This window comes from Protopterus annectens, chromosome 2.part2, assembly GCF_019279795.1.
Source record: "Protopterus annectens isolate FY-2018-M chromosome 2.part2, PAN1.0, whole genome shotgun sequence".
In the NCBI taxonomy this organism is placed as follows: Eukaryota; Metazoa; Chordata; order Ceratodontiformes; family Protopteridae; genus Protopterus; species Protopterus annectens.
The window spans coordinates 412,846,249-412,871,547 of record NC_056730.1 but is presented as its reverse complement, the minus strand read 5'-3'; the positions used below and the strand labels follow the sequence as shown (position 1 = coordinate 412,871,547).

The 25,299-nt window shown below is 44.3% G+C and overlaps 1 protein-coding gene across 1 annotated transcript in view; it reads right to left on the bottom strand.

Moving 5' to 3' along the window:
• Positions 1-460: 460 nt before the first annotated feature.
• Positions 461-25,299, bottom strand: part of LOC122795949 (transcription factor TFIIIB component B'' homolog) — a 700,162-nt gene continuing 675,323 nt past the window's right edge. The window contains exon 11 of the mRNA XM_044064432.1: positions 461-673. Coding sequence (XP_043920367.1) covers positions 461-673 — 213 coding nt within the window. The remainder of the gene's footprint in view (positions 674-25,299) is intronic.

Genomic DNA, 25,299 nt, shown 5'->3' with positions numbered 1-25,299 from the left:
TTTCCACAGGCAAGACAATTGTTCATTTTTGCTGACATTGGTTAGGACAAGAAAAAAGGATCCCCAATGGGGTAGGTACTTCTCTGTGAAGACTTCAAGTCTGAAATTCGAAAATGAAAAATTCAGGAGTCGGCCGATCAGCACTTGCAAACTGCTTCTGCTTCAGGTACCACACGGCAAGAAAGACTGATGTAATGGCATCGGCTGCATGTTTTATACCCCTGACGACCTGTCATGGAAGAAGCGACAGCATCCGATGCAGAAATCCGAAGACTCTGGTATTCAGGCCGGCTGAGGGCTACCTGCAGGCAGATAACCCAAATGTGATTACTGCAACAGTGAAACACGAAGCACATCACCTCCTATATGGTTCAGAACATTAACATACATATGAAAGCTCCATATTTCAAGCACTAGACTGGACAACAAATGGATTTCTCTCTAGAAAGGAAATGTATTTTTACCATACTTGTGACTTCAATAATGGATCCAGAGTGGACATCTTGGATGTTTCCTGTGGTCTGTGCAGGTAACTGGGGGATTTTGTTAGAGACTGCAATCTAAATGAATCTGTGCTCTGTCTTGGAGAAGTCCCTTGGCCAATTTCTAAACATTCCTGTGCATGTTCAAATGAGTGACACAGTTCGCTCTTTTCCACAGCATCTAAGGTGAGCTTAAAAAAAAAAAAAAAAAATCAGTGAGCTACCCAAACGGTGTTTTTCTTTCCCAACATTTGCTTACTAGTTCACACCACATACATTAAGTCACAGTGGGGTCATGTTGCTGTTCTTTTGCTGCTATACAGCACTCGACAACTTTACAATTTTTTTGTCCAGTGATTGGATTACACATTCCAACCAACAACCTCTACATAAGTTCACAAAGGTGCTTGTTTATTAGATCCAAGTTACTAACAAAAAAAGCAAACCACCTGAGATTTTTTTAATGTTAGTATTGCATGGAGGTCATATCTCCTAATGAAGGCAGCAAAGACAGAAACATTTTTACAAAGTAGCTTTTTCAAGGGCTAATGAACTCCTCGACATGCCTGCACTCCAATGCTTGTCACGAATATAGTAGATAGCAAAGTAAGATTTTTTTTTAAATTATCTTTTTGGCTCCACTTGTCTGACAGTTTAACCAATCTCAGCACTACACAGTTGCTCTTTCTCCCATCCCCGTTGGTTATAGCCACGGCATAGTAATGGGACATAATCCTGGATGGCTTGGCTTTTTGCTGTATATACACACAATTTTTACCTTACCCTTACTTTTGTCTATGAAGCATGCACCAGGTATTCAATATGACCTTGAAGGGTGTTGGCATGCATTCTTACTTCCACATTGTCCTAATGATATCCCAGCCAGAGCTACTTTGGCTCACAGCCACTAGCTGCTAGTCTTAAAGAGGTATCTATCTCCTGCAGACCCTCTGTCCAAAAATGCAAGTAAGCTTCTGAACACTCATTTCTCCATTCCACATAGGGCTCCTCCAGCACCCAAGATGCTATTCAAAACCATGCCATTTGGGCCATAAGCAAGGCTTTATTCCCCTACAGCATGAAGATGAATACTAAAAATAAAATCTAAATTGTAGCAATGAAAACCGCACTTCATATGTTTAACTGAAGTACAGATTTTGCTTCACAATCTCTGTATCACAAAACACCTGACAGCTTAAGAGAAACTACCATACACTGAGCACTAGGGAAAAAGTTATGCACTTTTTCTTCAACTGACGGTCATTTGGGCAACAAAAATATAATTTTTTTTAAAGAATCCTGAGGATGTTGTCTAAGCAACCACAAAAGAAAAAAATGAAGTCTTGTTTGCAAACATTTCACAAAAATGATAAGTACTAAGAATCCAAGCAATTTATAAGCAGGAGGCAAAGGTACAAGGAAATGCACTTCCTCTTTTCTGGCCACAAAGGGAAGGAAAAAGTTCTCATTTCATGAGTGAAAATTGTTCTCCTGCGGCACTGCCACTTAGCATTTACTTCGATACTGGGTTGGACATCATGACCCAAAACACAACAGCAATGATAAATACTACATCTCTGTCTCTCTCATCCTGCAGACAGCATGACATTCAATATCCTACAACTCTAGTGAAACTCCCATATTAAATTGTATAACAAAAGGAAAATAATGAAGGTTGGAAGAAATCCTCATACCCATCACAAGACCACTCTGACACACACCAGTAACGATCTTAAGGTGACTGTTACAAAAAAACAGAAGTTGCGTCTTACTATAACGTTCCATCTGTGTTGTCGATTTTCATCTGTTCGTGAGTGATGGTTTACAGTTCCGATCCTTGGAACCAATACGGCCGTTATATCGCTCACGCCAGCCAAAAAACTCTCGAGCTAAATGTCTACAAATAATTCCCCTGTGTACATTACCTCAGATCAAGTTTGCAACTCCATAGAAGGAAATATACATATATGCATTAAGAGAGGACCGTAACCTCTGTAAAGGAGCCATGTCCAAGGAACATCCAAACTGAAAAACCCAGGACAAAGATCACTCCATCAGGAGTACCAGGAGGGGGGATGTCAAGAAAAGATGAAGATCGACAACACAGATGGATCGTTATGGTAAGACATAACTTCTTTATCTGACGCTGTCAATCTTCATCCATTCTTGACTGATGGGACAGAGTCCCCAGCTACTTTAGATCCTGGGTTGCCTTATGGAAGAATATTCTTGAGAACCATAGAACCAAAGGTGGCTCTCCCCTGGAGACCAAATCCAATTTGTAATGAGTGCTGAAGGTATGAAGACTAGCCCATGTTGCTGCTGCGCATATCTCATCCAAGGAAGCCCTTGAATGGAAAACAGCTGAAGTGGACATTGATCTGATAGAGTGAGTCTTCACAGGCATTGTAAGTTTTAGATTGCTTTTGTCATAAATTAAGGTAATACGATCTCCAAGTAATCTTAACAAGTAACTTTAGAAACATATTTTCTTAAGGTTGTACTAGCAAAGGAAATAAACTGTTCTGACTTCCTGAATTCTTTAGTTCTGCTGAGGTAAAAATGTAACTGTCTGTGTACGTCTAACAGGTGTAGGCAGTATTCTCCCTTACTGGTAAAATTTGGAAAGAAGACAAGTAGGTCTAAAGTCTGATTGATATTGGTATCCGAAAAAAAGATGAATTGGTCCTGACTGCAACTCTATCCTTACAGAAAATTAAGTAAGGGAGCTTTGAACATAAGGCTTGCAATTCGGTTACTTGTCTTGCAGAGGTCAGAACTATAAGGAGAAGCGTCTTCCAATAGAGAAACTTTAAGTCACAAGAAGCTGCTGTTTCAAAAGGAGAAAGTACCAGTAACTGTAGAACAATAGTTAGGTCCCATGGGGGTAGAGGGTCTCTCTAAAGGGAGTCCTTAATCAAATGGTTCCCTTAAGGAAGACTTTACATCGTCTATGTGAGATCAAAGGTAAGTCTCTAAAGTCATTTTGAAAGTTAGAGCTGGCAGCTAGAATGACTAACAGTAGATGTGGAAGCTCCTTTGTAAAAAAGCTGGCAAGAAATTCTAACACTTTCTCTACTGGTGCTGAGAAAGGGTCGAGACCATTATCACAAGCCCATATTGAAAACCTCTTCCACTTACTGCAGTAGAGTTTCCTGGTAGATGGTTTATGCAATGCTAGCAATATTTGTCTTGCCGGGGACGATATATTATTATGCCTGGTGACTAACGGAGTTGGAGTAACCAAGCAGTTAGCTTGAGGCTTTGAAGAGTGGGATGTACCAGTCCCTGAAGGTGTGAGAGAAGGTCTGGAACTGGATCCAGAATCCATGGATGGTGAACTAGATGAGGACACAGGAAGAGAAACCATATATATCGAGGCCAGTAGTGCGCAATAAGAATTACTTGGCTTCTCAACCTGACTGCTTTCTTTAGAAAGAGTGGGATCACAGGGGAATGGGGAAAGGCATAGAGAAGGCCAGGGGCCAATCAAGGAGAAAAGCATCTCTCGGGGATTCCCTCTGGGATTGGGTCAAAGTAGCTTCTGCACTTGTTGTTTTGTGGTGTAGCAAAAAGATTGCAGGAAGGCTGGACCCAGTGACAAAAAATCTACTGTACTATCATGGGATTGAGAGACCACTTGTGAGGTGAAAGAATGCATCTGCTCAGTTTGTCTGCAATTATAGCCTGGTAATGCAGGGGTGTTCTCTGGAGCCTTGAACCAGGATATGCTTTTCTCCTTTATTTGCCCCTGGCCTTCTCTATGCCTTTCCCCCTTTTTTAGGCACGGTTCAAATGACAAATTCACCACCGTAACAGGTACAAGCAAGCAAAATCTGAGGGTAATGCTACAGGTACAAGCAAGCAAAATCTGAGGGTAATGCTACTCAATGCTAGAAGTCTAAACCTCAAAATGCATTCACTCGAGGCACTCCTTAAAATGGAGAACATAGACATCTGTGCAGTGACAGAGACCTAGTTAAGGCTCCAGAGAGCACTCCTGCATTACCAGGCTATAATTCATACCACAACCTGGACTGAAACACTAAAGGCGGAGGCATGTCCATATTCATTAAGGATATCCACACCTCTAGGGCAGTTGCTCAGCATAATCCATCTGAGATTATCCAAGTGTAACTAACTCTGGGCAAGACCGCAATCCAAATTGTAACTTGCTACAGATCCCCCACCATTCCCCAGGATTCCCCCTCCTCATTTCTTGATACACTGAAAATATTAGGGTACAACCGAACACCCTCATAATGGGCGATTTCAACTACTTCACCATTAACTGGGAAAACTACTCATGTACCAACTCTCAATGTTTTCTGGAATTCATAAATTCCAACGCCTTGGATCAACTTACCCACACCCCCACCAGGGGCAGCAATATTCTAGACCTGGTCATTACCAACATGGGCGACCTTTGTTCCACACCAGAGGTCAATTCCTCGTTGGTCAGCTCTGACTACAAGCTAATCACCCTAGACATCCACATCCCTCCCTCAAACCCAATTAGGGAAACCACCGTAAAAAAATTCTCCAAAGCGAACTTCACGCTTCTTAACACAGAGGTGGCAAACTTCACGACACCCATGCAGATGGACAACAGAGGTGCGACTGCCGAATCCTACACAAATGCACTTTATAAGCACTTACACGAGTGCATGATTCATGCTATCCCCAACAGAACCAAGATGTTATCTTCCAAAAAAAAGAAGGCCAATCTGGTGGTCCCCTGCCATAAACAAACTCTACAACAGAAGAAAGAAACTTTTGCAAAAAAGAGTAAAATCCCATGATTGGAGGAACTCCCTGGTCAGCCTCAGTAAGAAGCTGAGATCCCTCATAAAATCCTCCAAAGCTAGTTAAGAAAACAAAATTGCCACTGATTCTAAAGACAACCACAAAACATTCAATAGCTATGTCAAAAATCTCAATGGCAACACTCAGATCTGCTCTGAGTTACAGCACAATGGCACTAAATATACAGAACCAACTGATATTGCCAACATCCTGGCAAATAGATTCAGTGCTAACTTTACCCCTCTCTCATTCCCTAAGGGGCCCATCTTTATACCAGAAGAATGCAAAGTTCCTGTAATCACGGCTGCACAGGTAAAAATCACACTCTCCAAAGCCAAGAACACAGCATCCATGGGACCTGACAAAATCCCAGGATGCGTACTACATGAACTACAGAATGAACTGGCACCCCATCTAAGCACCATGTTCAATCACAGCCTCACCTCAGGCTTTGTGCCCACTGAATGGCGCACAGCGACTGTTATCCCACTCCACAAAGGGGGAGCCACCACGGACCCTGGGAACTGCTGCCTCATTAGCCTAAAGAGCCTGGTCTGCAAGGCCATGAAACATATTATCATGAAACATATAAACAAAGACATTGGTAATCTCCAAACTCTGGACCTCACCCAGTTTGGGTTTGTAGAAGACAGATCATGTCTCCTAAACCTGACAGACTTCTTTGAAGCAGTCAACAAAGCCGTAGACGAGGGTAAGGTGGTTCACATGAATGATCTAGATCTCGCCAAGGCTTTTGACACCATCCCCCACTCTGGAATTATAGATAAACTCACTAAACTAGGTATAAATCCCTATGTCACAAGATGGGTTTGGCAACTGGCTCACTGACAGAACCCACACTGTGAAAGTAGCAGACTCCAAATCCAACTTCAGACCAGTAACAAGTGGAGCATCACAGGGTTCAGTCCTAGATCCTTTTCTGTTTGGTACCTACTTTTCTGAAGTACAGGCTAATGAAGTTCGCAGATGACTGCAAACTAGGAGCCATAATCAAAACCCCTAAAGATGTGGACAGCCTACAAAAGGGCCTCACTGAGACAGATGCCTGGTGTCAAAGCCATGGCCTCAAGCTCAATGCCAAAAAGTGCATTGTCATCCCCTTTGGTAAAAAACTCTGTACCAGTGAGCTACCACATAGGTGGTAGTCTACTTAACATTGAAAGTGTGATAAGAGACCTTGGGACACAAGTGGACAGTAGTCTCTCCTTTGATAATCACATTGCCACAGAAGTCAGGAAATCCTTCTAAATGGCACACCTCATCACAAAAGATTTCTCATCCAGGAAAAAAGAGGTCATTGTTCCCCTCTACTCGTCACTCAGACTCATTATAGGTACAATGCCCCTTTTGGTATGTACCTCACAAGACATCTGCAACAACTGGAAAGGCCACACAAATACCTCACAAAGAGGATTACTGGCCTCAAAAAGATGCCCTAAGCAGACCATCTCAAAAAACTCCAGCTTTACTCAAACGCATATCGCCTACTCAGAGGCATTCTCTGCCTAACATACAAAGCTATGTCAAACCCAGAGCTGTTGGACATGCTCCACTTAAAGAAATCCCAATCCCTCCGAGCTACACGCTCTAGGGACCTAAAAATTGTCACCACAATAAACAGAACATGCTGGAGGTATAGATTCCTGGTCCCAGAGACCTCCCATACTCTGGAACAAACTACCTATCTATATCAAACAATGCTCCTCATTAGCACTCAAGAAAAATCTTGATGATTGGCCACCAAAGGCAAGCGCCCGATCTGGTTGACCCCAGCCATAAACAAACTTTACAACAAGAGGAGAAAGCTACTACAAGATAGAGCAAAATCCCTAAAAGGGAAGACATCTCTGATCAATACTAGTAAAAAACTACGATCACTCATAAAATCATCCAAGGCCAACTTTGAGAGAAAAATCGCCAAGGACTCAAAAGACAATCATAAGGCCTTTTTTAGCTATGTTAGAAATCTGGGTGGAAACTCCCAGATGTGCTCAGAATTAGTCCAAAATGATACAAAAATCACTGAACCCACAGACATTGCAAACATACTGGCAGACAGGGTTCAGTGCAAATTTCTCCCCTCCCTCCCCCCCAAAAAAAGAAATATCTATCCGAGCAGAGTGTAGCCTCCCAATCATCTCAAATGCCCAGGTGAGAGCTGCTGCCTCTAAAGCTAAAAACACAGCATCAATGGGACTGGATGGTGTCCCTGGCTGTGTGCTACAAGAACTCAATGAGGAACTAAACCCACACATAAGGCTGCTGTTTAATCTTAGCCTTACCACAGGATACGTACCCAAAGAGTGGCGTATGGCAACTGCGGTCCCACTCCACAAAGGCGGTGCTTCTACGGACCCTGGTAATTACCGCCCCATAAGCTTAACAAGCCTGGTCTGCACAGCTATGGAGAGGATCATAATGGAACTCATAAATAATGACATAGGGGACCTACAGACATTGGATCCTACCCAATTCGACTTTGTCAAGGGCAGATCATGCCTCTTGAACTTGGTCGACTTTTTTGAAACAGTCACCAAGGCCATTGATGAGGTTAAGGCAGTTCACACAGCCTACCTTGACCTTGCAAAAGCTTTCGACACAATACCCCACTCGGGTATCTTAGAAAAGCTCACCAGCTTAAATGTAAACCCATATGTCACAAGATGCGTTGCAAACTGGCTCAAGGACAGAACCCACAGGGTTAGAGTTGCTGGTGCCATGTCAGACTCAGTTTCGGTCACAAGCGGCGTCCCACAGGGCTCAGTCCTGGGCCCCCTCTTGTTCGGCATCTACTTTTCAGAAGTGCAGGCAAACATAGGAGGATTGTGGCTGACAAAGTTTGCAGATGACTGCAAACTGGGCCATAGTTGAAAATCCATCAGACACAGATATCCTTCAGAGAGGTCTCATAGAAGCGGATAACTGGTACCAGAGCCATGGCTTTAAGCTAAGCCAAAAATGTATAGTCATACCCTTTGGTAAAACCAAGGTAACCCCAAGTTACCACATAGGTGGCAATCCATTAAGCACAGAAGAGGTTATCAGGGACCTGGGGACCCAAGTTGACAGTAACCTTTCTTTTGACACTCACATTGCCAAAGTGGTTAGGAGGACCTTCTACATTGCCCACCTGATTATGAAGGGATTCACATCCAGATCAAGGGAGGTCATTGTTCCGCTGTACTCTTCACTTATCAGACCAACGATCGAGTACAATGCCCCATTCGGAATGTATCTTACCCGACACCTGCAGCAACTGGAAAGACCCCAAAAGTTCCTCACCAAAAGGATAAAGGGGCTCAAAAATATGCCATATGCTGCCAGAATGAAGAAACTCCAGCTCTATTCAGTCGCATACCGTCTGCTCAGAGGTGACCTGTGCCTGACATACAAGGCCATGTCCAACCCGGAATTAATGGACATGCTCCACCTTAAAAAAATCCAAATCCACCAGAGCCACAAGAGCAAGAGACTTAAACCTCAACAAGGATATAAATAGGACGTGCTGGAGGGACAGATTCATCACCCAGAGACTCCCTATGCTGTGGAACAGAATCCCGGTCCATGTGAGACAGAGCACCTCGCTGGCTCTGTCCAAGAGGAATCTTAACCAGTGGATGGGAGATCATAGGTTTACCCCGGGGATCATCTCTGTATCACTGCTGGACAGAGGCATGGCAAACTAATGGGTATAGTATTCTTCAACCTAAGGGGTGGTGAAAGCCACACAACTCTGGCTAGGCTTATAAATGCCCTATGGCAGATAGCCTAGTATGAACCTATGAACCTATGGAAAATAGAAGTTATGTTCTTACCATAACGTTCCATGTTAGTTGTCTTCTTCTCGCCTTCTTCTTGCTGGATGGGTTCGGAGCCGACCTCGGCCCTCGGCCACTCTAAAAGCTCGAGAGTTGGTTCCACCGGCTCGAGGCTCCCCTTATATCCCACAATGCTAGGCGAGAGTTACCTCAGATCTCGTTTGTAAGCTAACCCCAGCTTATAATAGTAACAGTATAACTGTAAACAGAGTCCACCTCTAACAACAGGAAGAAAGAAGGGTGACCTACATCCTGAACCAGGAAATATGCATAATAGCATATGTCTAAGAAAGAGGTGGTAGAAAGAGAGGTCACAATCACAACTCCTCTAGGTCTGTCCAGGCCAGGGGAAGGAGGGTGGGACGAAGAAGAAGGCGAAGAAGACAACTAACATGGAACGTTATGGTAAGAACATAACTTCTATATGTTGTTGTCTATCTCGCCAACATTCTTGCTGGATGGGACCACGCCCCTAGCACCTTGTCCCGGGTGGCCTAACGGAACAGTCTCCTGAGAACAGTGGAACCAAAGTTAGCTCTATGCCTAGAAGCTAAATCCAACTTATAATGAGAAATGAAAGTGTGAGGAGTAGCCCAAGTAGCCGCTGCACAAATGGTGTCAATAGGCAGTCTGTCTTGGAAGGCTAAGAAGTAGCCAAAGCTCTGGTGGAATGGGCCTTAGGTTTATCAGGCAGCTTTTGATGTCTAATTTCATATACAAGGGAAATCAAAGATGTTAGCCATCTGGATAATGATACCTTTGAAACTGAAAGTCCCTTTCTGCTTTCCATAGGGAAACAAACAGCTGATCAGATATACTGAACTGTTTTGTTCTATCCAAGTAGTACCTCAATTGACGGTGAACATCCAGGCAGTGTAATTTTTGTTCAGACCTATTGGAGTATTCTGGAAAAAGACAGGTAGATCAATGCTTTGATTTAGATTTGACGTCGAGACCACCTTAGGCAAAAAGGACGGGTTAGTTCGTAAGGATACTCTGTCCTTATGAAACAAAAAGATAAGGAGGACGACAGCTGAGTGCTTGAAGCTCTGAAACTCTTCTAGCTGATGTAATAGCTACCAGAAAAGAGTCTTCCATGATAATAATTTTAAAGAACAGGAGACTGCAGGTTCGAAAGGGGAGAATCAAAGAAGCAAGAACTAAATTTAGGTCCCAAGGAGAAGGAGGATTTCTTATAGGAGGTCTGAGGAGAAAAACTCCTTTCAAAAAGGCTTTGCAAAGCTTGTGGGACATTAAGGCAGATTCAGAAATACCCACATGAAAGTTAGAAATAGCTGCCAATTGAACTTTAAGTGTAGAGGGAGATGAACCTGCATGGAAGAGTTCAGCTAGAAAATCAAGGACCAATTGGATGGAAGCAGTGAAAGGATCTATGTCCTTTCCTTGAGCCCAATATGTGAAGCGTTTCCACTTACTCAAATAAATCTTCCGGTGGAAGATTTATGGGAAGCTATCAAAATATCTCTAACAGAGTGAGATAATTGAGGAAGCCTGGCTAAGGTTGGAACTGGAGGAACCAAGCAGTGAGGTTCAGAGAGGGAGGGAGCGATGAAACTGACCCGACTGATGGATCAAAGATCTGGAACTAGGTCCAGATTCCACGGTCGCTCAAAAGAAAACAATGTAGAAAGGAACCACACTTGTCGAGGCCAGTAAGGAGCAATGAGGATCAATGAGGCCTTCTGAGCGATAGCTTTCTGTATCACTTGAGAGATTAGTGGGAAGGAGGAAATGCATACAGAAGTCCCCGGGCCAAACTTGGACTAGGCGTCTCTGCTGGGTTGGCCTGGTAAAGGGAATAGAGTGAAATATTCTCTGCACTTGCTGTTTTGGGGAGTAGCAAAAGATCGCAGCAAGGCTGACCCCACTTGAGAAAAATTTCTCTCACTACAGAGTCTTTCAGAGACCACCGTGAGGCATGAGTATAGCTCTGCTCAACTTGTCCGAATTTGATTGGACTTTCCAGGGATGTCGTTGCTATCAGAAACGCTGAGAAAAAATCGCCCATTGCCACAGTCTGAGTGCTTCTCGACACAGGGGTATGACCTGGTTCCGCCTTGTTTGTTGATGTACCACACTACAGACATATTGTCTGTTTGGATTGCAATCGTTCCCAAGGGAAGAGAGTCTTGAAGGGCTTGCAACGCTAAAAGCACTGCTCTCATCTCCAGAACATTTATGTGCAAGTGGCATTCGTTTGGTTGCCATGTGCCCTGGACCGTCCTGCCCTGATAATGCCCCCACCCGATCAGGAGGCATCCGTTGTCAGAGTAGCAACCGGAGGAGGTGGAACAAAGGGTCTTCCCAACAAGAGCTGAGGGGAAGACATCCACCACATGAGATGATTTTTGCACGCTTGCGTGATCATAATGGTGTGAGACATTGGAAGTTGCTGGTATGACCATTGAGTAAAGAGCATCCATTGAAGGATCCGCATGTGGAATCTGGCTAATGGAAGCAGAGGTATGGCCGCTGCCATAATTCCCAACACTTTCAGAACTAACCTGGCTTTGATTCTGTTGTTGTTGAAAGGAGTGATACCAGTTTGTGAATGTCTGTTATTCTCTGATGTGTTAGTCTCGCAAAAATCTTTACTATATCTAGATTTAGCGCCTACGTAGGTAATAGTGCGACAAGGCGACAAAACAGACTTTTCGCATTTTATTGAAATACCCAGCTTTTGACAAAGCGAAAAGTGTAATCTCTGGCCATCAGAAGGAGATGGTTGGTGGGAGGTGTGAAGAGCGAGTGGTGGAAATATGGAAACACCTGGAATCCTTACAGTCGTCTCAGGTGAGAAGCTACCACTGCCATGCATTTGGTAAACACCGGGGCAGTGGTGAGACCAAAGGGCAGGGCCCTGAACTGTTTTTTTGAGGAACCATAGAAACCCCCAAAGGGGTTGGGGTTTTTTCCTCCCTTTTTGGAGACCAAATCCAATTTGTAATGAGTGCTGAAGGTATGAAGACTAGCTCATGTTGCTGCTGCGCATATCTCATCCAAGGAAGCCCTTGAATGGAAAACAGCTGAAGTGGACATTGATCTAGTAGAGTGAGCCTTCACAGGCATTGTAAGTTTTAGATTGCTTTTGTCATAAATTAAGGTAATACGATCTCCAAGTCATCTTGACAAGTAACTTTAGAAACAGATTTTCTTAAGGTTGTGCTAGCAAAGGAAATAAACTGTTCTGACTTCCTGAATTCTTTAGTTCTGCTGAGGTAAAAATGTAACTGTCTGTGTACATCTAACAGGTGTAGGCAGTATTCTCCCATACTGGTAAAATTTGGAAAGAAGACGAGTAGGTCTAAAGTCTGATTGATATTGGTATCCGAAGGAAAGATGAATTGGTCCTGACTGCAACTCTATCCTTACGGAAAATTAAGTAAGGGAGCTTTGAACATAAGGCTTGCAATTCGGTTACTTGTCTTGCAGAGGTCAGAACTATAAGGAGAAGCGTCTTCCAATAGAGAAACTTCAAGTCACAAGAAGCTGCTGTTTCAAAAGGAGAAAGTACCAGTAACTGTAGAACAATAGTTAGGTCCCATGGGGGTAGAGGGTCTCTAAAGGGAGGCCTTAATCAAATGGTTCCCTTAAGGAAGACTTTACATCGTCTATGTGAGATCAAAGTTAAGTCTCTAAAGTCATTTTGAAAGTTAGAGCTGGCAGCTAGAATGACTAACAGTAGATGTGGAAGCTCCTTTTGTAAAAAAGCTGGCAAGAAATTCTAACACTTTCTCTACTGGTGCTGAGAAAGGGTCGAGACCATTATCACAAGCCCATATTGAAAACCTCTTCCACTTACTGAGGTAGAGTTTCCTGGTAGATGGTTTATGCAATGCTAGCAATATTTGTCTTGCTGGGGACGATATATTATTATGCCTGGTGACTAACGGAGTTGGAGTAACCAAGCAGTTAGCTTGAGGCTTTGAAGAGTGGGATGTACCAGTCCCTGAAGGTGTGAGAGAAGGTCTGGAACTGGATCCAGAATCCATGGATGGTGAACTAGATGAGGACACAGGAAGAGAAACCATATATATCGAGGCCAGTAGTGCGCAATAAGAATTACTTGGCTTCTCAACCTGACTGCTATCTTTAGAAAGAGTGGGATCACAGGGGAATGGGGAAAGGCATAGAGAAGGCCAGGGGCCAATCAAGGAGAAAAGCATCTCTCGGGGATTCCCTCTGGGGGGGGGATTGGGTCAAAGTAGCTTCTGCACTTGTTTTGTGGTGTAGCAAAAAGATTGCAGGAAGGCTGGACCCAGTGACAAAAAATCTACTGTACTATCATGGGATTGAGAGACCACTCGTGAGGTGAAAGAATGCATCTGCTCAGTTTGTCTGCTATTATAGCCTGGTAATGCAGGGGTGTTCTCTGGAGCCTTGAACCAGGATATGCTTTTCTCCTTTATTTGCCCCTGGCCTTCCCTATGCCTTTCCCCCTTTTTTAGGCACGGTTCAAATGACAAATTCACCACCGTAACAGGTACAAGCAAGCAAAATCTGAGGGTAATGCTACAGGTACAAGCAAGCAAAATCTGAGGGTAATGCTACTCAATGCTAGAAGTCTAAACCTCAAAATGCATTCACTCGAGGCACTCCTTAAAATGGAGAACATAGACATCTGTGCAGTGACAGAGACCTAGTTAAGGCTCCAGAGAGCACTCCTGCATTACCAGGCTATAATTCATACCACAACCTGGACTGAAACACTAAAGGCGGAGGCATGTCCATATTCATTAAGGATATCCACACCTCTAGGCTAGTTGCTCAGCATAATGCATCTGAGATTATCCAAGTGTAACTAACTCTGGGCAAGACCGCAATCCAAATTGTAACTTGCTACAGATCCCCCACCATGTCCCAGGATTCCCCCTCCTCATTTCTTGATACACTGAAAATATTAGGGTACAACCGAACACCCTCATAATGGGCGATTTCAACTACTTCACCATTAACTGGGAAAACTACTCATGTACCAACTCTCAACGTTTTCTGGAATTCATAAATTCCAAAGCCTTGGATCAACTTACCCCCACCCCCACCAGGGGCAGCAATATTCTAGACCTGGTCATTACCAACATGGGCGACCTTTGTTCCACACCAGAGGTCAATTCCTCATTGGTCAGCTCTGACTACAAGCTAATCACCCTAGACATCCACATCCCTCCCTCAAACCCCATTAGGGAAACCACCGTAAAAAATTTCTCCAAAGCCAACTTCACGCTTCTTAACACAGAAGTGGCAAACTTCACGACACCCATGCAGACGGACAACAGAGGTGCGACTGCCGAATCCTACACAAATGCACTTTATAAGCACTTACACGAGTGCATGATTCATGCTATCCCCAACAGAACCAAGATGTTATCCTCCAAAAAAAAGAAGGCCAATCTGGTGGTCCCCTGCCATAAACAAACTCTATAACAGAAGAAAGAAACTTTTGCAAAAAAGAGTAAAATCCCATGATTGGAGGAACTCCCTGGTCAGCCTCAGCAAGAAGCTGAGATCCCTCATAAAATCCTCCAAAGCTAGTTAAGAAAACAAAATTGCCACTGATTCTAAAGACAACCACAAAACATTCAATAGCTATGTCAAGAATCTCAATGGCAACACTCAGATCTGCTCTGAGTTACAGCACAATGGCACTAAATATACAGAACCAACTGATATTGCCAACATCCTGGCAAATAGATTCAGTGCTAACTTTACCCCTCTCTCATCCCCTAAAGGGCCCATCTTTATACCGGAAGAATGCAAAGTTCCTGTAATCACGGCTGCACAGATAAAAACCACTCTCTCCAAAGCCAAGAACACAGCATCCATGGGACCTGACAACATCCCAGGATGCGTACTACATGAACTACAGAATGAACCGGCACCCCACCTAAGCACCATGTTCAATCACAGCCTCACCTCAGGCTTTGTGCCCACTGAATGGCGCACAGCGACTGTTATCCCACTCCACAAAGGGGGAGCCACCACGGACCCTGGGAACTGCCGCCTCATTAGCCTAAAGAGCCTGGTCTGCAAGGCCATGAAACGTATTATCATGAAACTTATAAACAAAGACATTGGTAATCTCCAAACTCTGGACCCCACCCAGTTTGGGTTTGTAAAAGACAGATCATGTCTCCTAAACCTGACAGACTTCTTTGAAGCAGTCAACAAAGCCGTAGACGAGGGTAAGGTGGTTCACATGAATGATCTAGATCTCGCCAAGGCTTTTGACACCATCCCCAACTTTGGAATTATAGATAAACTCACTAAACTAGGTATAAATCCCTATGTCACAAGATGGGTTGGCAACTGGCTCACTGACAGAACCCACACTGTGAAAGTAGCAGACTCCAAATCCAACTTCAGACCAGTAACAAGTGGAGCATCACAGGGTTCAGTCCTAGATCCTTTTCTGTTTGGTACCTACTTTTCTTAAGTACAGGCTAATGAAGTTCGCAGATGACTGCAAACTAGGAGCCATAATCAAAACCCCTAAAGATGTGGACAGCCTACAAAAGGGCCTCACTGAGACAGATGCCTGGTGTCAAAGCCATGGCCTCAAGCTCAATGCCAAAAAGTGCATTGTCATCCCCTTTGGTAAAAACTCTGTACCAATGAGCTACCACATAGGTGGTAGTCTACTTAACATTGAAAGTGTGATAAGAGACCTTGGGACACAAGTGGACAGTAGTCTCGCCTTTGATAATCACATTGCCACAGAAGTCAGGAAATCCTTCTAAATGGCACACCTCATCACAAAAGGTTTCTCATCCAGGAAAAAAGAGGTCATTGTTCCCCTCTACTCGTCACTCATTAGACTCATTATAGGTACAATGCCCCTTTTGGTATGTACCTCACAAGACATCTGCAACAACTGGAAAGGCCACACAAATACCTCACAAAGAGGATTACTGGCCTCAAACAGATGCCCTAAGCAGACCATCTCAAAAAACTCCAGCTTTACTCAATCGCATATCGCCTACTCAGAGGCAATCTCTGCCTAACATACAAAGCTATGTCAAACCCAGAGCTGTTGGACATGCTCCACTTAAAGAAATCCCAATCCCTCCGAGCTACACGCTCTAGGGACCTAAAAATTGTCACCACAGTAAACAGAACATGCTGGAGGTATAGATTCCTGGTTCCAGAGACCTCCCATACTCTGGAACAAACTACCTATCTATATCAAACAATGCTCCTCATTAGCACTCAAGAAAAATCTTGATGATTGGATGGGAAATAGGAAATTCACCCCGGGGATCACCTCTGGGGCTCTGCTTGACAGGGGCACAGGAAAATAATTTTCTTGGTTTGGGGAATTTTCCCCCAAAGCCTAAAAAAATAAAAAAAAATACTCCCAAGGGGAAAAATCCCCAAAAAATTTAAAAAACAAAATTTTAAAAAACCCCCTTTTCAAAAAATTCCCCTAAAAAAAATTTTAAAAAAAAAAACCCAAACGGGGGGAATTTAAACCCCTTTCTTTTTTTTTAAAAAAAATTTTCCCCCAAACAGACATTAAAAAAAAGGGGGGGTCGGCCCCACCCCCTTTAAAAAATTAATCAAAAAATGATTTTTTTTAAGGGCCTAAAAAAAATTTACACAAAAAAAAAGGTTTTTTGGGGGGAAAAAAAGAACTCTGAAAAACTAAACCCAAAGGCCCTTTTAAAAATTTTTAAAAAAAATTTCCCAAAGTCCCTTAAAAGCCCCTTTTAAAAAAAATTTCTCCCCCAAACCCCAAACTTAAAGGGGTTCCCCAAAAAAGCAAAGGAAACCCAAAACTAAATTTTTTTTTTTCCCCCCCAAACCCCGGGGCCCCAAAAAACCCCGGGCCAAAAAAAAAAAAAATTTTTTTTAAAATTTTGCAGACCCCATTGAAAAACATTCACAACCCTCCTTGACCGAAATTTAAAATCCCCACCCGGGAAAAGTACCAGCTTAAAAAACCCCTTAAACAAGAGGAAACTCTGGCAAACCCCCAAGGGAGATTTCCCCTGTCAAAAAAAAATTGGGCACATCATCCCCCCCGGGGTTTTTTTTCAGAATAGGCAAAAAAGGTTTTTTAACAGGGAAAAAACCCTAAAAAATCCAAGAACAAACCCTTTCGGGGGGCTTAAAATAACTGGAAGGCCATTTTCTCCAAAAAAAATTATATCACCCCCTTTTTAAAACCCAAAAGGCCCGTTAACTGGGGGGAAAAAACAGAAGGGTTTGGGGGACCGGGGGCCCCCAAACATAACCTTTTTTTTAACCTACTTCCAAAGGGTTAAATTCACTTGCCCCCCTAAAAGGTTCCCCAGACGGAAATTCCCCCTTTCTTTTTCCCCCCAAAAAGAAAACCCCCCCAGAATGATCTTACCCAACCCCTGGCAAGGAAAGCCCCAAATTTCCCCGGAAAAGGGTCAAAAAGCCATTGGGGAAAGAAGAAACCCAGCCTACTGATTCCCAGATACCCCCGACTAAAGGCCACCAAACCTTAAGGGAACCCATTAAAAAATAAAATCCACCAGACCAAAAGGAAGAGTTCCTCCAAGGTTAAAATAGGGTCGGGGGGAACAGCTCACCCGGCCCCCCTATCTTCAGAAGGTCCAGGAACAAGAATTTGGCCTGCCAAGGAATCAAACCCAGTGGAAGATCTAGGTTTACGGGAATTTTGTACATTGGCAAATGGCAAACTTGGGTAAGTTTCTTCCCCTTGGGGGGGAAACCAAAACCGGAGGTTATAAATGCCCTAAGTGTAGAAAACCTTAACCAGGAAAATGAAGATTTCACCATAAGATTTTATTGTCTTCTTTTCGGGGGTTGGGGCCCGGGCCCCACCCCACCTAAAAGCCAAGTTTTAGGTAGGCCCCCATATCCCAAATGCTGGCGAGAGACCCAGCTCTTTGAAACTCCCCGCAAAATTGAACTTTCTGAAACAGAGCCCCCCCCAAAAAGGAAAGGGAAAATAAATCCAACCAGGAAAAGCAAAAGCTACTAAAAAGATTAAAAGGAGGCAAATCACAACTCCCTAGGCTGTACCGGGGGAAAGGGGGTAAAAAGAAGAAGGGGGCCAAAGGAAACTTAGGTGAAAAATTCATAGTTAATTTCATTTTCATTTTTGCGGAGGGGACGGTTAGCCCTTTGGGGAACAACAACCCCTGGCAGGGAAAAATTGCCTATGCCAGAAGCTAAATAACTTATAAGGGAAAATAAAAGTTAGTCCCGTAGGCTCCTGGTGTCAATGGCATCGCTTAAGGGCTAAAAAATCCCAAAACCGGTAAAGGGCCTTAATTAGGCAGTTTTTGTCTTTTTAACAAAAATAAATTTTAGCCACTTAAAAGAAAAAAACCCCCTTTTCTTTTTCCGAAAAGAAAAAAGCTAAGATTTTTAAGGTTTTTTTCACCAAAAACCCTCTTAGGTCTCCAGGCAGGAAGTTGCCTTTAAAACGGAAAAAACAGGGGAATTTTGAAAATTTTAGGGGCCCCTTCAAAAATTTTCAGGAAACCCTTGTCCGGGAAACAAAGATGGGGGGAAAAGTGGGCAATTTTGCTCTTTCTGAGTAAATCCAAAAATTTATGAAATTTTTTTTAAAAGCAGGAGCTGCAGGTTCAAGGGGAAGTCGAAGCAAGAACAAATTTGGTGGGGGGGGAAAGGTTTTTAAAGGGGGTTAAAAGAAAAATTTTCAAAAAGGTTTCAAAGTTGTGGGCATTGGAATTAAAAATCCCCCTGAAATTAAAAAAGTCCTTGCTTTAAGGAAGGGATAATCGGGAAAGGTTGCTAAAAATAAGGCCCAATTGGGGGAACATAAAGGCATGTTTTTTAGCCCTTTGGGAATTTAACCCCAAATAAATCTTATAAGTTTTTGGGAACTACAAAATATTCTAAAATGGTTTAGGAACCGGTAAGGGGAACGGGAGGAAAAGCTGATTCAGGGGGGGGGGGGGCAGAAAGACCCCAGGGAAAAAAATTGGAACAGGAGATTCCAGGTTTCCCAAAAAAAAATTAAAGGGGAAACATTTAGGCCAAAGGAGAAGAGGATCAATAGGTTCTGAGGAATTTTCTTAACTTGAAGTTGTGGGAAAAAAAAGATCAGAACCCCCGGGAAATTGGAAAGCCCTTGCTTTGGGTTTAAAAGGGTAGAGGAAATACTCTGATTGCTGTTTTGGGGATAAAAAGAGCAGAAGGCTGCCCCCTTGAGAAAAATTTTTACTCAACTTTCAAAATCTAGGAGATTAGGCTCAATTTCCAAAGATTGGATTGGGAGGCTTGCTATAAAAACCTGGAAAAAACCCCACCCAATTTGAGGTTCCCAAAAGGGGGGTCCGGCCGTTTGTTTTTTAGCCCCAACAAAGAAAATTTTTCGTTTTTAAAAATTTGGGGGGAAAAACTTGGGGCGAAGCAAAAGCATGCCTCTCCGAACTTTTGTAATCATTGGGTTAGTGGGAGTTCCCCTAAAGCCCCCCCCACGGGAGGCTCCTTTGTGGTGAAGGAAGGGGGAAAAATCCCCCCAACGGTGGGGAAGACAACCACAGGTGATTTTTGATTTCTTCATAAGGTTGAGATTTTTTGGGGGGCCCTTTAAAAAGCCCCTTAAATCCGCTTTGGGGAATTGGTTTGGGGAGGTGCCCCCAAAACCCCAAACCCCCTTTAGAAAACCTGGCATTCTGTTGTTTTAAAAAGGATACCTTTTTTGGTGTTGTTATTCCTAGGTTTATGCTGTTTTTCAATTTAAGGAAAGTAAAGGGCGCAAAACAGTTTTTCGTTTATTGAAACCCCCCGGGCCGGTTTTTCCCCCCGGGGAATGCGGGGACGGAGGACCGTGCCCAAATAAAAAACCCGGAAAGTGCCAGGGGGCTCCCCCAGTTTTGGAAACACCCAGGGGGAGAAAAGGGCACCCCTGCTGAAAATATGGTTACCCTGAAGGGGGAACTTTAGGCTTTCTTTTTAGGATGCTTTGAAGGCTATGAGCAAAGCCTTTCCCAAAAAAATGGTTGGGCCGTGTGAAATTTTTTTTCTTGATGTCTTTTAAAACCTGATTTGGTCTCCACCCCTTTTTTCTTTAACTAAAAAAATTGAGAAATTTGGTCCGCGGCGCAACGGCTTTTTTTTAAAGTTTTGAAACCAAAGTGTAACCCCTTTTGGGGGGGAAATCTGGGGGATTTTTGAGAGGAAGCAAAAAGGGGGATGAATCCTTTTTGGGGGAGTCCCCTTTTTGCTTGATGGGAACCGGTTTTGGGGAAGGAAAACCCCCGACCCTGAAAGGGGCTGGGCCACCTAGGGAGCTGGGGCTTGTCAAAGGGGTTCCCGGGGTTTGGACCCCCCCCCCCCGGGGGGGGAAAATTTGGGGGAACGATCTTGGGGCCCCTTGAGATTTTTTAGGAACCAATTTTCCACCTTTTTTTGGGGGTAAAGAAGGAGTAAAAAACGGATCCCGGCGGGGTTTTCCCAATTTGCCCTTCAAGGCTTTTTGAACCAAAAGTATCCCCGGGATTTGGGAAAGATTTGAGGTGAAATTCAAGCACAGGATAAAGCCAATGTCCTGGTGTTGCCCATGGCCAAAAGGGGAAGGAGGTTGGTAGAGGGGTCCACCGACCTTAAATTTCATGGGGCTCCTGGGATCAGTCCCTTTGAGGTAAATGCCGGTTCTACCATGGTTTGGCGGACATGTTCCGCTCCTGCCAGACCTAGACCTTTTATAGGAAGCTAGATTTTTCCCTAAGCACTCCCCCTACAAACCTTTTTTAAAGCCTGTTTGGCTGTGAAACTGGAGGTCTCCTGGGAGGGGCCCTGAATCAGGACCTCCATTTTTCACCCCCTTGAGGGGAAAGGGGGCCCCCCCAGGGGGGAAAGTAGCCAAGGCCTAATCACAATTCCTCCGAAGGTTAGGTCCCTTTCTTGGAAATCTCCAAGGTCTGCTAATCCAGGAAGAAGGGGGCCCTGATTTTTTGGGGGTTATGGCAGTGAGTCTTTCCTTACACTCCCTTCCGGGGCCTTTGAATCAGAAGGCCAGTGAAACAACGGGGTAAGGCTGGCCTCTCGTCCGGAAGGAGTAGATTCCTGGACTGGGGAGGCCGGGGCGTGTCCAGGAAACACTCCCATGCCTCAAAAAAACCCTGTAGGCGGCCAGAGGTCCCGTAGCTAAAAACTCGGGAAGTGGGCCCACGATCGGAGCCGAACTCCCACCCCAAAGGGAGAGGGGTCGGAAGGGCCAGATTTCCCCGAGCGCAAGGAACCCGGCCAGATTCTTCCGAAGAGGGAGCCAAACCAATTGTATCGGCTCGAACAGTCTGGTTGAGACCCGGCCCCAGAAGGAGGGAAATATTGATACGCTTCGTGATGATCGGGTCAAGCTTCCTCTTGCATTTCAAGGACTCTTACCTTGGAAGGCATGAGGAATTCCCAAGGGGATCTTGGGGCTCCTTCGACAGGGGGAAGGAGCGAATAACGAGCCAGAGAGGGACCGGGCCTTTCCGTTGTTGAAGGTTTTCCCGCAAACCCCGGCCCGCGGCAGACCAAAAATGCTAGACTTACCCCCGGGGACCACATGAAGGCTAAACCTAGGTCGCCATTAGCCAACCGAGAAGAGGGTTCCCGGAAAGCAGGACCTCCTGAGCCCAAAAATATTTTTTTTCCGAGGAGGGGACCCCCCAAGCAAGGATGCTCCAGGCAACATTTGCAAGAAGAAGGCTCTCGAGACAGGACAGAGAAATTCTTAAAGACCGCTTCCTTGACTTTTTGGGGTTGGCTAAACACCCAACCCACTTAATACCCCTAAATTAAATTAAATAAACCACAACTGATTTAAAAACACCCTCCACTAGGGAGACCTTTAGGAAGGAGACCAAAGGGGAAAAGGAATTTTGAAGTAAATTTCCAACTAGGGAAATAAGAAAATTAAATTAAGGGGAAGAAATTAAATCACTTCCAGAACGGTGAAAACCAATCGCTGAGGGCGAGTCTAATAACCCCCAGATTGTAGAAAAGAGAACCGTGGAAATTGGCTTTAAGTGCAAGTCCCGCTCAACCCTGCGAAGAGGGGAACTTAACTTAGGATTGGGACACCCTGGGCCGTTTTGGGCAGAAAAATTTTCGGGCAAACCCGGGGTAACCTTTGTCAGGCTTCCTAGGCATTTAAGGTCCACCTAAACTACTTAACCCCGGGGTTCATTATGAGAAAGCGAAAAGGATTATGACACTCATTGATTTTGACGGGAATGGCCCCTTTGTTTGAGAAAAAATTTAGGCATGAATTCATCCCCTTTGGAGAAGGGAGAAATGTTACAAAGAGTATAACTATTCAGTTTGGAACCAAGTCCCGGGGGTTTACCCGAAACCCCCCCATGGACAGTGAACACCTGGGGGGGAGGAAACCAAAAGAAGTTCCGATATCACCGCTGGCCTTTTGAAGACAAAGAAAATTTGGTTTTGTCATTTATGGCCTGTAATACAATCCTAATCTATGGATTTTCCCCTTTAACCAGATACCGGCAGGACCTAACTTGGCCCCCTTGATTGGACTTTTAAACAGAATTGTTTTTTGTAAATTAAAAGGCATCCGGTCATTTTGGAAGCTCCAAAAAAATCGAAGAAATGGGATTTTTACTGACTGTGGTCCTTTGGAAACAAGTTTGGTTTCTATCCTAGCATTTGCTCTGGGCATGTTGGATTCCTCTGGAAACAGAATTTGTGACCATGACGCTACTTCTTGCCTAAGGGAACAGGGGGGATAGAAAAGGGTCCCCGGGAACATAATTTTTCCCTTGAAGAATTTTATAGTTGCCATTTTATGTGAATAAAGCCCTAAGCTACCAAAATATTTCTTAAGAGTTGCTGAGACATCCGGGAAGGACGTTGAAAATTTGCCCCCAAATGGTCCAGTTCCCTTCTTTTGCAAAAAATTTGTAAAATTTCCAGAACCCTTTTCTGGACTTCTTGTACTTTTTTCCCTTTTCACTCTAACTGGGGCCCTGGGGAACAGGAGCCTTAATTTGCCAAAGGGATAAATTTTTGAATTTTAACACCCAGTATCAGTTTTTACCTGCTGAGGTAAAAGAATCCCCCAAAAGGACTTTCACAGAAGTTTGGGGTGGCGGAAAACTTTTCCCGTTCCAGGTCCTTCCCTTTAAAGATTCCCCCCCTTTGACTTCCCTGGTGCTTTCAGTTGCCAGGAAAGGCTTGGACTTTTGGAAATTTCATCCCTGCCGGTGGCTGGAGGGGAAAGAAATTCCTTACGCAATCTTTCTGTTTTTTCCCCCCAGGATAGGTCCAACCTTGGGCCAAACAAGAAGCCCGTAAAGGTTGCAAAAAAAGGGACTATGAAACTTCAGCGCACCATTCCCAAAAGCCCTTTCCCCTGACTCCCCTGCTTTAAAGTGCCAAGGGAAAGGTTTAAAAATCCAGTTCTTTGGACCTTTTTGGGACCCAAACCACCATACGAAATCTTTCTTCCTTTCACCAAAAAGTGTCTAATTGGACCAAAAAGGTATCCATCAAACCCATTCCCAAATTGTTTTAAAACGGACCTTCTGTGGGGTGACGGGAAATTTCCTAACTTTTTTAAGATCCACCATGGGGATATTCAATTTTCACCAAAGACTCAGGCAGGTTCCTAGGCCCCTTCGGGGTTGCATTAAACAGGCTTTAAAAGGGATAACTTAAATTACCCCATTGTTTACGGAAATTGAAGGCTGAAAAGGAAACCCCCAAAAATTTTTGTTCAGTTTCCCCTTTATGGATTTCAGCTTCCAAGAGACATTCTTGGGGACCCTTTTCAATTTTTCTTCATTACACCTCTTCCCAGGCTTTCCTCAAATTCCCCCTAGGGAAATTCAGGAGGGGGTGGTCTTTGGATGATAATTATTGTGTCCTTGGAGCTCGCTGTATGGGCACAGAGGTTGGTAGAAGCTCTGGAAAGGCAGGGGTCAATGGGTGGGACTCCAGTAACACAGGAGCCACCTGAGAAGTAGCTGTGGCTAAGGCTCTCTCCATGGTTTGGAAAGCAGGCCCACCTGAAGATGGACCGGAGCCCAGAACCAAGAAAGACAAACACAGAACTGGGGTCGCACCCCACCCTGAGAGACCCACTAAGTCCTGAGCCAAGGAAGGATCTGCAGCCAGTAGAGATCGAAGTGGCAAATTTAGCACTAAATAAAAAACAGGAGACGACTCAAGCTCTCTGGCCCCAGCAGTGGAAGATCGATTCTGAGGACCCATCGTTTCCAAAGGCACCAAGGGGGTCAGAGCCGTGCTCGGAACAAAAGACAAAAGGGTTGTTGGTGCCGAGACAATTAGAGCTTGTGTGGTTGAAGTTAACAGCTCTAAAGCCTCTAAGGAGATCAGAGAAGGAATATATGTCAGTGTGCAGGGAGAAAATTCTCCCACTCCAGGAGGGAGAGGAGGCTGAGGAGGAGGAAGAAGAAGACCCCTAGCCATCAGGTGGTGGTCCACCAACCTCAACATCAAATTCAGAGAGACTCCTGGTGGAACAAACGGACAATCCAGAGGCGGAATCCGATCTCTCTAAAAAGGGGCTTGGAAGTTGACCCAGAAAGAGGTCAATCATGGGGGGAATATCTTGTCCTGTGAGTAAATAATGTTTCAGTTTTTGGTACTGGGGAAAAAGTTACAGGCTGCAGTGCAGTGAGAGATGTCGGTACCAGCATACTAACTAAAGATACTGATGCCAATGTTAGTGTTGGTACTGAGGTCACAGCTGGTGCTGATGCTGTAACACAGATAGATGGCACAGAGACAGTGGACGGTGCCAATGACTCAGTACCTTGCAGGGTCTTTGGAAACTTAGGTCTCTGTTCTGTATAAGATCCAGCAGAATGGCTTTTATGCTTTTTTGGCATTGGTGCCAAAGCAAATGGAACTGAACAACTGAATTTTGAATAAGAGGCTGGAGGAGACTGGTCAGCCTTGGACAAGGCTTATTCAAAGCGTGCCTTTAGGAGTCCTTTGAGAATAAGTTTATTTTTACGGTCTACCAGGGTTCTCGGTACTACAGTCATGGCAAATGGAACACGCAAGGTCGAGGTGTGGAGCACATAAGCAATATACACATTTTTCGTGTCAGAGTTTGGCATTTTCCTGCCACACTCCTGACATTGCTTAAATCCATTAGTTGTTGATTCAGATTTATCTCCCATTTTTAGAAGAAAAATTAGGACGGA